Genomic DNA, 13,394 nt, shown 5'->3' with positions numbered 1-13,394 from the left:
ATCTGTCCCTGAAACAAGAGCTCATTTGTTTGAGCTAAGATGGTGCTGTTCTGCCTGGACCAAATCCTTCCTCGTTCTCTCTAACTAGTTTGACAGAGGTATGATTGATGGGAGCAGGGTTGGCTTGAGGCAGAACACAAATCCATGCCCGGAAACCATGGCCCCACTGAAGTCACTGGGACAAAACAGCCATTGACTTCGCTGGAGCTGTGATTTCCATAGAGTTTAAGGCCAAAAAGGGACCGCTCACAACCTCCACCCTGACCTCTCGCATAACTCAACTCCTAGAATTTTGCTTGCTTGTTTGTTCAGGGGAGGTAATTACATTTCCAAGGAGGAAATTTTTTTTTTTGTTATGTTTGGTTTGTCTTTAAACTGCAAGACAAAAGGCTTGGGAGTTTGTAGCTGCACTCATGCAAACTGTGTGAAAATACTGTCGTTGTTTTAGTTCCACTGTTTAGTACCAGTTTTAGTATCAGGATGTCATCAAGTGCTGGCTCCTGCCCGTGGTGTAGGCAAGGGGATGGGTTGCATTTGGGTTGTTAGAAATGTGCCACATTATTTCCCTGCCTTTTCTACAAGACATTCAGAGCATCCAGTTCAGGTGGTAGTCTGTGCATTTGGAGGGATGATTGTTCCTTCTGCACATAGTGTGATTTAACAAGGCATTAATCATCTAAGAAGTGGCAAGACTTGAAGGACTGGGAGATGCCATATAGGTCAGCAAGTCCAACAGCAATTATAGTTGGTCATTTATCAGATGTTTAGAATCAAAGAAAAATATAGGTCACAGAGGTCTCTGGAGGTCTCTAATCCAACTTCCTGCTCAAAGTTGGGCCAACTTCAGAGTTCAGTCAGGTTACTCATGGCCTTAGTGTTTGACCACCTGCACTGATGGGTTTGGGGGTTGGGGTTTTTTTTTATATATCTACTCAGAATTTCCCTTGCTGCAACCTTACAACCTGCATCTATTGCCTCCTATACTTTCACTGGGCACCTCTGAGAAATGTCTGTCTCCATCTCCTTTGTAAATCCCTCTCTAGGTCATCAAATAGAGCAAACAGCAGGTAGATCCCTGTAGACCTCTGCAGATAGTTTGATTCTGAACAGCTACCAGGTGTGATGTCTGGAACCCCTGAGAGTGTGTGCATCACTGGGTGACCCATTCAGCCTGTGCCACAGCTCAGGTGCTTCAGCACACAGAAAAAGGAAAGAAAATGAGACTCCTGCACATTTATATTTGGTTCTTAATAGATAAAACGCAAAAATTATTCACATCGTGTCCCCACAGTGCACTCGCCCAGTCTCAGCACTCTCCCCAGTTCAGTGCAAGTCCAGCTCTTCTGGGCACAGGAGGCAACAAACAGTATCAGGGAGCCAATACCCCAACCCCAGGATTTGGAATTACTCCAAAAGGTACTATTTGGGCATGTTTCTTTAGGTACCATAATTCAGAGAGCACTGTGCACCAACCACCGGTGCTGCCCTTCAGCAACCCTCTCTGTCCTGAGCTGCAGGGCAACACAGGAGCCAACAACAGCCTCGTTACTGCCAGGGATTCCCAAGGCTGTGGCATGGTCCTTCCACTGGATGCTCAGGCAAGGCTCCCTGAGCACAAAGGGACAGAGCATGGCCTAGTGCCTGGCACTAACTCAGCCCCCCACACCCAGGCCATGAGTGACCCAGCCAGAAGCAATCCCTGATGTTTCATTCACAAAACACGCTCCCTTCTTTATCAGGAGCCTCAGGCATTTTTCAAATACTCTGACACTGTCCCTACCTCCTGCTGCGTGCAAACTCCACGGCACCCGCCTCATGGTCAATAAAAATGGTAAAAAACCTTCTCCTGACTCACATGGCTGAAATGGATGCAGATCCCTGGGCCTCCTCTCCTCCAGGCTCAGCTTAATTAGGGAGCAGCCAGCAAACCACAAGTGTGCTCACAAAAGAAGCTTGCATCTAAAAGGCTTTGACTGCAGCTCTTTGTAACTAGTCACAAACATCTGGTGCCTGGCAAGCTTGCCTGCCTCTTGGAAAGGGTTTCCAATGAGAAAATTCCTGTAGCCTGCACCTGAATTCTCCGCAGCACACCGTACAGTACTCAGATCTCTCCCATGGCTCCTCTTCTAAGCTGCCAGCTTTGCAGAAGCCATTTCTGGCACTGATTTCCCCACCATGGCCTTCCCACCCACTACAACGCATTTTAAATAGTGCACGTGGTCTGACAGAGAACAGTTATTCCCTTAAATGTTTGTGGGTTGATAAGCAGTTTTAAAAATTCGAGTGATAGTGTTGGTCCTGGTTTTATTGGCACAATGAAACAGCCCACGGTGGGGACAGTCCCCTCAGAGGAGGAGGAAACAGGAGTAATTATTTTCTCCTCTTTTAGTAGCTCCTTTCACATGCATGTGTGAGTGTGCAGCTGTGCTCAAAAGCCAGCCTTATGGAGACTTCCTTAAGTATCTATTGAAGATTAAATGATCTCATGTGCAGCCTGTAATGATGGCCTCTACCAAAAACTGTTCCCATCTGAAAGCTGCCCAGTGCTGCATGATCCAAAATGAGCTGCTGACCTCAGAAGAGAACCCAGCAGGCAAACCACCACATCACAGAGAGACAGCCCTCTGCACGCACTGCTAATTGTCCCCTTGTCTGCGGGCTCTCAGGGAAGGCAACTACCCAAGGGCAGGGGAACTGTGCTCCCAGCTTGTGTTACTGAGGGACTTTCTCCTAAGCCTCATTTCCAGCGTGTTTGTGGAGATGCTGTCCCAGTCCCTGCTTGGGACAGGTACCTTTTGCCTGGCAAAGTCACCATACCTCAATCTGAATTGTCCCACCCACAAATGCAGGCATTGGATTCAACCCTGCAAACTAACCAAATAACCCAAAACCAAGCCCAGCCTCAGTGCAAGGAGAGGCAAACCTGCCATGAACATGGATGCTCTGACTCAAACCAGTCCCAAAGCCAGCAAGCATCTGTTGTCACTGCATTTCCACAAGATCCCGCTGAAATTACGACCAGCTCCCTGCTGTGACTCTATTCCCCAGTGAGGGTTGCAAGCACCGGCGTGGTAAAAGGATCTTGATGGGTAAAAATTATGCTTCCTTTTAAGAAGACCCACTAATGGCACCTTGTGCATCTGTCACTGCATTAACAACATCAATCTGAGACTGTGCATAAGCTGGGTAACTGGTGAAGGGAACAGCTTGCTTACATTAGGAGGTCTGGCTGAAGGGAGACCTTTGGCTTTGTTTCTCTGGAAGGGTTGTGATCGGTTAACAGGAAAGCGGATACTTTCTTGTGGGTATTCACATTTTTGCAGATTGGATCCCTTATGTATACAAAGGGGGAGACCTCTCAGATCAATGTGGGAAGAAGGAGTGGGAGACTGTAGAATAATATTTGGGAGGGCAGCAAAGGGAGGGCAGTTACAGCAATGGTAAAACACACGTGTGCATTCTGGAGAGCAGAGCTATGGAAAAAAAGACACAAACTCAGGTTGTGGGGTCACTTTCACCCCCTCCCTCCCAAGAGTCTGGATTTGCCTCCTTCCACACCCTGCCAAGAAAAACAAAGAAACTAAATATAAAAATGCAGTGATCTGGAGAGCTGCTCCAATGCCCAAAACGTAGGTGTCTAATGCTGTTTTAGGCACTGCTGGTGATCCAAGACATCTGAGTGGGGCTGGCAGATACAGCACCGGACCTATGGTAGGCTCCCTCCCTCCCAGGGCAGCAGCCAGAGGCCAGGCAGGGTAGGTACCCTGGGGCATGGAAAAGGGCACTCCATGCCTACATTTGGGCATCTGAACAGCTTCCCCAGAGCCCTGTGTGTTTGGACAGTTGGAGTTAATCATAAAAGAGAAACAGAGCTTCACTTAACAAATAGCACTGTGAGATTTGGTAGCAGAGAGGGTAAAATAGGATCTGAGCACAGGGGACAGTCCGGCTGAGTTGGAGGGAGGAGGATGGGCAGAAGAGGAGGACGATGGGCAGGAAAGAAGCTGAGTAGAGCAGCTGCCAGCAGCTCAGAGAAGTTTCAAATTCCTTTTGCGCCACGCCGAAATTTAGTCATAAATGACAACGGGGGACCTGGGGACAGAGGGATATTTTCTGAAGGGTGTGATCTGCTGGCTTTTTAGACTCTTATGTGTTCCACATGTCTGAGCGCCTCCCAAACACGTCCTCTGCACATGCCGTGCAGCACGGCTGCGCTATCCTCCCCGCCTTGCAGACAGGCATCTGGAAGCACGGAGGGATGGATGTTTTCAGCAGCCCACATGGCAGTCTCAGGCTTGACCCCAGTTGTTGTCAGTGGGAGTTTAGGCCCCAAACTTCCTTTTCATGCCTTTGAAGCCAGGAGCTTGCAAAGGAGACAGACTTCAGTCAGACTTCAGCTCCTGGCTTAACCCTTTCACCCCATGCCTGTCCTCCCTCGGTGGGTAAAATAGTGGGTGTTTCTGTGCTTCATTTGGTGATTACAACCTATATGCAGCAATTAAATTTTCCAGTGGAGGAATAAACTAATCCTCTAAGGGCACTGTAACCCAGCCCTCCAGGCTTCCTATCCCTCCTGGCCCCCTTTCTCTCCTGCAGTGCAAACAGCCCCAGAGTACAGGGCAGCTCAGTGCCCTCCTCATCCTGCACCCTTCCTTCCAAACACCTTGTTAGAGGAAGAAAAGAAAAGGAACACACACAAAAAAAAAAAAAATATTAGCGAGGAGAAAATTTTGGGTCCTCTCCATGGTTTGTTTTATTCTCTAGATTTCACCTCCACCAGGAGCTTAATCAGTGCAAATCAAATTACGCCTCCTGTTTACTTATCTCCAGAGCGCTGACACCGGCAACCCGGCTTATCTCGGCGTGGCAGAAGCCAGCGCCTTCCTTGGGGGTAGGACAGGAACTCCACAGAAGCTACTTGTAGTGGGAGAAGGAGCGTAAATCAGGGAAAGCTCTGATGGCTGTGCTCCCCAGCAGCGAGGTTACGCTCCCCATGCTCCGCTGCTTGCCAGGGGCAGTGCAGGGAAGCCGAAGTCCAAGATGCCCACGGGGTGGAGGCTGCCTCCTCCCAGTGGATTAGCAACCTGGAAGCCAGGGTTTGGATTTTGACTTACTCATTTGTAAGGAGGAGGCGGTGATGGACCTGTCCGCGGTGGTGAAGGTGGGGTAGTTTGCAGAGCTGACACGGTGTTTCACAGTCACCGCATCCTTCGCGCTGCTCCTGTGGTCAGACCGCCCTCCTGCCAGGGAAAGGGGGGTTATTTCCCAGCAGAGGTGGGGCACAGAGACCGTGTGAGCACATCCCACTGCCCAAGAGCACGCAGACACCCCAGAGCTGGCCCATACTGACTCAGGGGCGAGGAGGTGCCGCATTTTACTCCCGTAACAGCTTTGTGCCTCAGTTTCCCCACTAGTGATAGTGTTCGCTTTGTCCCGGTGCTGTTCTGAGATGCCTCGGCAGGGCAGCCTGTAAAACAGAGGTATGACCTGCTTATTGCTGTGCTTTGCACTGCTGGGAGCACCTGGAGCCTTGGGCATCGCCAACACGAGCCTGCCAGCACCTGGGATAGATAAACTGACTCCGCTGGGCTCATGTTCGTGCCAGTCTTACGTGGATTGCGGGATAAAAGCAGAGCTGGGTATCGCACTTGGGTGGAGTGGGGTGAGTCGCCCTCATCGGGGTCTCATCTCCTCCACCCGCAGAAAAGCTGCTGTGCTAGAGGGCCGATGCACACCCGCTGCATCCTCCAAGGAAAAACTATGCGAATCCCGGGTTTCCCCGGGCTTTGCGTGTGTTTAAACGTACTTGGCCCCGCAGAGTGAAACCGGCGCCCTTGCCCGCCTGCCCGCGGCTCCCATCCCGCCGCCGGCAGCGGGAGGGAGGGACGGAGGGCACCGCCCGCCCCCGGGGCTGCCCCGCGGGCCCGGGGCGGGGGGCGCGGGCGGGACGCGGGGCCGGGGCGGGGCGGAGCGGGGCAGCCCCGCCGCAGCGCCGGGAGGGAGCGGCGAGCAGGGCTGGGCGAGGGATCGCGCGGAGGCGCCTCATCCCCTTCATTCTCCCCGCAGATCTTTCAATGGAGGCAGCTGGAGAACCTCTATTTCCGCGAGAAGAAGTTCTCGGTGGAGGTGCACGATCCGCGCAGGTGAGCGATGAGACGAGCCGGGATGAGCCGGGCTTTGCGGTGCCGAGCCTTGAGCCGGGTCTTGCGGAGCCGCGCTGCCCTCGCTGCTGTGCCGGGGCTCGCTGAGCTTGGGAACCCGTGAGAGGGACAGCGGGTGCCAAGCCGGGGGCTGCTGCTTCCTTCCAGCGGGACATTTCTTGTTCGGGTGGGTGTTTTTGAGGATGTGTTTCCCCTCGGCTCCCAGCGGTATTTTTTTCTCCTTCCCTCTGTTTTGGCACCTTGCGACCCCCGGGACTGTGCAGCTCCGGTGCCCCAGCTGCGGTGCCAGCAGCCCCTGTGAGTTTAAGGGGGTTTTGCCTTGTCCCCGTGTTGCACTCGGAGCTCAGAGCTGGGCGCCAGATTTTGTACTCACATGCTTCCTTGTAAATAAATATTCAGTAGTGCAACTGAAAGGAATGGCACGGAACCAGAGGTTTACCGGCAGCCTGGATGAAAGCCCATCTGTCTTTTTGGCACAGGAGTCTTGTCTTTTCTTACTTTAGAAACCTGAGAGTTAGTTCAAGGGACTGTGCTGCATCTCATCAGAGTATTCAGCACCCCTTGTGTGTTTGCGTTAGTGGATGGTTACTGCAGTGACCAGTGTGAATATGGATCTGTAAGTGTTTCTCACTAAAAGCAATGTCTCACTTGCAGTGTAAGTATAATACAACTGGTGGAGACCAGCTCTGTTCCCAGGCTGATTTGATGTGCTGCTGGTAGTAGTGTGTTTTGCTGATCACTCAGCTGTGATCCTGTTTCACCTGTTTCCCATGCCTATCTGTGTACTAATATACGTACTTTTGTTAGTGGAATTTTGCATGCAGTTTCTGTGCTTATTTATCCTGACATGAACACGATCACACCAGTACAGTGGTGCCTGTCTGCAGAGGTGCATTTTGTTAAAGCAAAACCAGAATAGAGCAGCTCATATCATTGTGCAGCTCTAGGTCGGCAGAACCTTGAAGCATCTGCTTAATATTAAGCATGTAAATAGTCGCATGAAATCTAGCAGGGCGAATTCCCAAAGTCGAGAATCCGCTGGGAGATCTTCCAGCAGCAGGAGCTGGGGGTGGTGCACTCACCGAGCCTCCAGAGGTGTCAGAAACCTTGCTGCAAGCAACCAGCAGCCAGGAGCCCCTAAATGCCCTGAGTTATGGCTGTTTCCTGCAAGGAGCAGTTCCGAGGAAAAGAAAAGAAACAGCTCAGGGACTTTAAGAATCGTGATGATACTTGCAACTCGATGTCATGCATGAAACGTGACCACACAGAGGAACCTCTTCTGTTTCATTCGTGTTTAGATGACAGGAATTAGCAACACAGAAGAGCTTCCGCTTTTTTATTCCATTGCGTTTTTTTCTCTGAATCAACACCAGGAGGACAAAGCCCTGTCCCAGGTTGTCAGCCTGGTACTTTCTCGCTACAAGGGAATTATTGTGGCTGGGTTTTTGATTCATTTTTGCATTCAGAGCACCACCGTCCAGGTCGAACTGGTGCTCTGGCTGTAAAGCAGCACGGCACGTTGCAGTGGCGTGGTGGGAACACAGCTCGGTGTGTAGTCTCCTGGCCAAGTGGGATGGACTCCTGCGAGGAGTTGTTCAGCATGTGGAGGCGGAGGAGTAGCCAACACAGTGCTCTCTCCACATTCCTCTCTGTGTAGCCAAACCAGAGCCTGAGTCAGCGAAGCCACAGTCAGGAGAGCGAGCGCAGCTCCGTGATTGTGGCCAGGGCTGGGCAGCACAATGTGTGTTTTTAAACCCTGCCTCTGCCCATGGCTTCCTGTCCCCAACAAGCCATTTAACCTCTCTTCACTGCAGTTACTTATCCCATAAAGGAGAAAAATTATACATTTTTGGGGGTATCAACAGGGTTAATTCCATAGTGCATGTAATATGCATGGAGGGAAGTCATGGAAAAAACACCCATGGGCCACCTCTCTCAAGTCCTCAGAATACAGTTGTGAAAAACAAGTCCACAGCTCTGACCAGCAAAGTCTACAGACTTTTGGGGTCTGCAGTTTTGATGGGAAACGTGTACAAATCCCAAAGAGAAAAAAAATTGGAAATCACTGTTTTTATTACGAGAAGAGGAATGGTTTGCAGAATATGTTTCTAAGAGTTCTTGGAGTAACTACATTTGAACTGAATATGATTACATCAGAATTAAGGCTTCAGCCCATGTTTGAGTGCCTTAATGCCTTGCATGCCAGTGTGCTACAGTGGTTTGTGTCCCTTAAACCAACATAAAGCACTCAGAGTTGGATCTCTTTCTCTCTCTAGCCTCAGCTTCAAGATTGTCTCCCAGCACAACCTTCATTCCCTGTCCAGTGACAGGAATGAGGCAGCTCAGCAACCATCCTCATTAGCACCATCAGCCGGTGTCCTGTTGTATCCAGGGAGAATTTTGTCATGAGAATAATACTCCTAAATGGGACAGTTGCATGGAAAGGACTCAGCACAGGGTAACACTGAAACCTGAGATCCCAGTTGTCTCAGACCCTGTTTGCATTGGCCACTGCTGTTTTCTCAGAAATTTCACTCCGATTTGTAGCTTCATAATTTGACTTTAACACATTTTGAAGCACTGAAAAGGCCCTGAGACACAAGAGCTGTCAGTCCTCTCCCAAGCTGAACATTGCCAGCAGTTCTCATTTTGCTGCAGAGTTTTGGTTTTCTTTCACTCTTGGCTGTGTCACAACTTTCTTTGACTGTGTGCCTCCCCTCACCACGTTCACCTCCAAGTTTGGACAGGGCAGTAGCCCATAGGCACCAGAGGAGAGGTAGCCACTGCAGGTGCAGGAGGTGGCCTTAGCAGGCTTGAGGACTTCTAAGTGCTGGTAAAAGAGTCATCTATCTCTTGCACAGCACAGTGGAGCTCCTGGGCCCTCCTGCAGTGCTACCTCCACACCTGCATGGCACAGGGTCCCTGCTGATGGTGGCAACCCCACTGTAGTACACCTGCTCCCCAGGCTGTCTCTCGCACTGGTCCCTCTTCCAGCATCCACATCCCTGCATAAAAGGGACAAGTGTCACGTTTCTGAGCAAGCCTCTGTAACCATGTCACATCATTTCACGTTGTACTCCACCACAAGACTCTTCTTAAAAGACTGGAGAGGAGGCCCTCATTTGTTTGGGGCTCTGTAGATTGGTGGCGTGGTTTATTCCAGCCAGCTCTCTATCCCTGCAGTGGGAGGAGTTCTGCAGACCAGGATGCTGTGAGCCTGGATGTGCCAGTGTGCTGGTGTCAGGGGCTCTGCTGGTGGAGTTGAAGTTGAGGGATGGGGAGGAAAAATCAAGCAGTTCCGTACAGCTGTGAAAGCACGGGGAAACCTAATCTGTGATTTTTTGCTATGTTTGAGAACAATTGGGAGTCCCAGAGAGGAAACATTTAGCTCTTATTTTTCCTGTTTTTAAATACACTCAGCTAATCATTGAGTACCGTTCTTCTCTCCAGGGTACTGGGCAGCCCCCTCCAAGCCTCACAACTCCCCTCTCCCATACACTTGGCAAGTCCTGCTGTATCTGTTCATAAGATATCTGAAAAGTTTCTCCCACATTCCCTAAAGTAGCTGTCGTTCCTATGGATCTTTAGTTGCTGTGTAGGTCCTAATATCTAGAGTTAGGAGGGTGTCCAAAGCTAGAGTTAGTGGAGGGTGTGAGGACTTGGCCTCAGGTGTCTCAGCATGTTATGAGACAGAGCATTCACACCTGCTTTGGCCTTGGTGACACCCCTGGCATATGTAGCAAGTCAGCACCAGCTCAGCCAAACCCAGGAATACAGTCAGAACTGGACAAACTGGATCATCTTTACTGTTAGTCCTCTGGAGCTTGCTGTCTTGAGGAGATACTTAAAGTAAATGCTCTCCTGGCTTGATTAGCTATTTATTGCTGTTTTCTAAGCATTCTTTCTCATTAGCACAAGGGTGTGCACAGTAAAGACAGCAGCTTTTACCAGGAGATCTGTGGTAGGGTCTGCCACAGAAAGAAATGCAATGCAGCTTTGGTGTAACCCCAGTTCATTCTTTTCTCCTCTCCAGGGCATCTGTGACCAGGAGGACTTTTGGGCATAGTGGCATCGCTGTGCATACATGGTACGCCTGTCCAGCACTAATAAAGTCTATCTGGGCTATGGCCATTAGTCAACACCAGTTCTACCTGGACAGGAAGCAAAGCAAGGTAAGCATGTTGGAGTGGGAAATGCATGTTGTGGTTGGTGAGTCCTTCTCACTCCTCACAGTCTCAGCAAGGTCAAGTCCAGGTGGTGGCTCCTTTCCTGTCCTTCCTTTCCACCTGAGATTGGGAAAAGGCAAATTGACCCAAAATATCTGCTAGTTTTGGCCAGATTGAGAAAATCGATACTGAACTCATGTCTGTGGGAGTAAGAATTGAGGAAAAAGCTGTACTGAACTGTGGCCAAATTGGAGGAGCCAAAGTTTGCAAGAAGATAGGGTCACATCCCTGTCTGGATGTTTTCCATGTCTTGAACTCTCTCAGAAAGTTGGGGCAGCTCCCAATAACTGAGTTCAAAGCAGCTTCACAATTTACACCTGTTTCTGAATCTTTCTTGCTGTCCCTTGCATTTTACTATCGTATTTTCCTAGAAAGGAGGGGTAGGGATATTATTTTAGGAGAGGGGCGGGAGGCTGACAGCCTGGCCTTACAAGGAACTGTCTCGATCTGGTGCTGCACAAAGGGCCACGCAGTACACAAAAGAAGCCACCTTGAAACCAGAGGAGTGTGTGTTGTATAATTCCTTTCATCAGTATTTTTAGGCATACCCAGAGCAGCAGGAGATTTCTTTGATCACTTTGAGATCACTTTGAGACAGAGGGGAGACTTCTTGTGCAGACTTCCCTCTCCATATGAGCACACTGGTGTAAAACTTTACAGAGAAGACAGAGTCAGTATTGAGTGGGCACGTGCATTGTCCCCTCATCTCTGGAGAAAGGGCAGAATGTGCAGGTGATGTTCCTCCAAATGGCTGAAACCATCTTAACATCTTGCTATTGCTGAAAGCACTGGGGGCATTTTCAGGCAGATCCCTATCAGATCCCTCCATGGGCCAGTTCAGCCCCCTAAACTGGCAGGGAAATATTTCTTTTTCCTGCTTTTCTTTATTGCATTATTTTTTCTGCCAGTTAAATGAATTGAATTGGCTTGATGGAATTTTCTGAAGGGCCATCGATGTGCTGTTAGTCCCACTCTAAACCCTTCTGACATTGCTTTCCCCATCATGAGCTCTGTGCTTTATTGCAGAGTGGGTAGGACTTTTGGATGCCCTGGGCAGAACACGTGGTTGCACTCTTTGGCCATGTCCCATCTAATGGAAAAATCCAGGTTTCACCTCAGCTGCTGTGAGCTGTATTGAATTTAAAGATGTAGCCAACTTCCCACCCCTGCCTGAGTGCCAGCTGTGAATATGGACAGAATTGCACGCTCACCCAACACCACAGGATGCTTTCCTGTCCCTCTTCTCTGCTCAGGATCATCAGGGCAGTGCATAGTCTTCTCTGTTAACTCAGCAAACAAACAGAAGTTTATTTTTCTTTACTTTTAGCCAGATGGATTTGCTGATCTAGCTGCAAGGTATCTAGGTCACAAGCAACCAACAAACAAAAGGAGATTCCCTCCTCCTCTCATTTCTTTGGTAAGAAAGTGGGCCTCTGAAATGCCCAGGACTTCCCTTCAGTGACTTCTTTTGTTGTTGGCAGATTGTGTTTCAGTCTGATCTCCCCTCTCTCACACTCCTAGAGACAGCACCACCCACCAGCCCTCATTTGTCAACCTGTCACGTCTGTGACCATGTCAGTGTGCTTTGTCACAATAATCCCGGTGGTCATGCTGAGGCTTTGAAGTTAAGACACACAAATATTTTTGTCCCTTTCTCTAAAAAGAACTGGTATTCTAGTCAGATGTCCTCATCTTTGACATGACACTGTCAATATTGATAGATCCATCAATTTTAATTGATCAGTTCGTCCTGCTGGTCACTTCAAGGACACTGTACTCATGTGGGCTTCACTTTGGAAAGCCAGTAAATCATATCCCAGAGTGGGGTGATGTGAAATGTCTTGGTTTCAGCTCTCAGGGCCTAGACAAACATTTATTTGAGTTTCAGGTCACATGGGTTTGCAGCCCCTTAAATCTCAGGCCCCACTTCAATTGAATCCCCAACTTCAAAGCAGAACTTAGATATTCCTTCCTTTCATGTCCAAACTTGGCATTTCACATCATTTTGACAAAAGAAAGAAAAATAAAAACAAACTTAGAAGAAAAAGCCTGCTGGAGCTCACTGCAGCTGAGCCTTTGCTCCAGTGATGTAGATTAGATGGCAGAAGATGTGACATAGGGATAAAAAAAAAGCTTGAACTCTGTTCTTCACATAAATGGGCACCAGTTGGATCTGGACCTTCTGCATAGCTCCACTGGAAAAAAAAACCCCTTCACTTGATTTTAAAAAGAAATAAAATCAGCTTTGCCTCGATTCTGACCCTTTTAAAAGTGAGGTCCCAGCCATCTTTGCAGCCTTACTCCATGTTGAAGTCCTGCCAGCTCCAGGTTCCAGAGTCTCGCTCGCTGCTGATCCATCTCTCTCTCCCTGCAGTCGAAGCTTTACGCAGAGACTGAAAAGATCCCCAGCTTGCAAGTAGACTTGTCAGTGTGCCGAACTCCTGTCAGCTTCCCTTTTTTGGGGGGAGACAGATGCAGCAGGACTTCAAGGCATGTCTTTGCTCTGTTGACTGCACTGAGTCAATCAAACGTTTGGCCTAGAAACCTCGAGAAGTCCCGTTTTGTGGGAATTTTCAACAGCACGTTCCACCAAGTGCAAGGCTTTCTGGCTGAGTGAACTGGTAGAAAATAGGCCACGGTTTTCAAAAAATCACCTCTAGCAAAGCCTCAGCACCTCAGAAAGAGGGATAAATTCATCCCTAGTGTCCATCTACTGCTGCCTTTCACTTATGGATTTTTCTTCATCCTCTGACCCCGTCAGAACAGTGCTGGGGATCAGTTTGGCCTCATGCTTTGAAATGACTCATGAATGAGCCAGTCTCCCTCCATGTAAATGAGACTTGGCAGGTCTGCGCTAAGTGCTTTAAAATTTCTGAGCCTGGAGGGACTGCAGGGCTCGGGGGAGTGCTAATGGGGTGTAATCCAGCTTTTCACCCTTGTCTGCAGCACACAGCCTGCCCAGGCCTCGCACTGGCTGCTGCTCAGTGGCCTGTGTGGAATGAGCTGT

The 13,394-nt window shown here is 49.4% G+C and overlaps 1 protein-coding gene across 7 annotated transcripts in view; it reads left to right on the top strand.

Moving 5' to 3' along the window:
* Positions 1 to 13,394, top strand: part of FRMD4A (FERM domain containing 4A) — a 365,081-nt gene that overhangs the window by 318,203 nt on the left and 33,484 nt on the right. For all 7 annotated transcript variants that reach the window (XM_051795149.1, XM_051795154.1, XM_051795148.1 and 4 more), the window contains 2 exons: positions 6,067 to 6,143; positions 10,195 to 10,333. In XM_051795149.1, the coding sequence (XP_051651109.1) occupies positions 6,067 to 6,143; positions 10,195 to 10,333 (216 nt within the window). The remainder of the gene's footprint in view (positions 1 to 6,066; positions 6,144 to 10,194; positions 10,334 to 13,394) is intronic.

This window comes from Manacus candei, unplaced genomic scaffold (assembly GCF_025592945.1).
Source record: "Manacus candei isolate 608988 ecotype Guabito, Panama unplaced genomic scaffold, ASM2559294v1 h1tg000042l, whole genome shotgun sequence".
Lineage (NCBI taxonomy): Eukaryota > Metazoa > Chordata > Aves > Passeriformes > Pipridae > Manacus > Manacus candei.
Note: the sequence above shows the minus strand (reverse complement) of the source record. Positions and strands in the feature narration are given on the sequence as shown.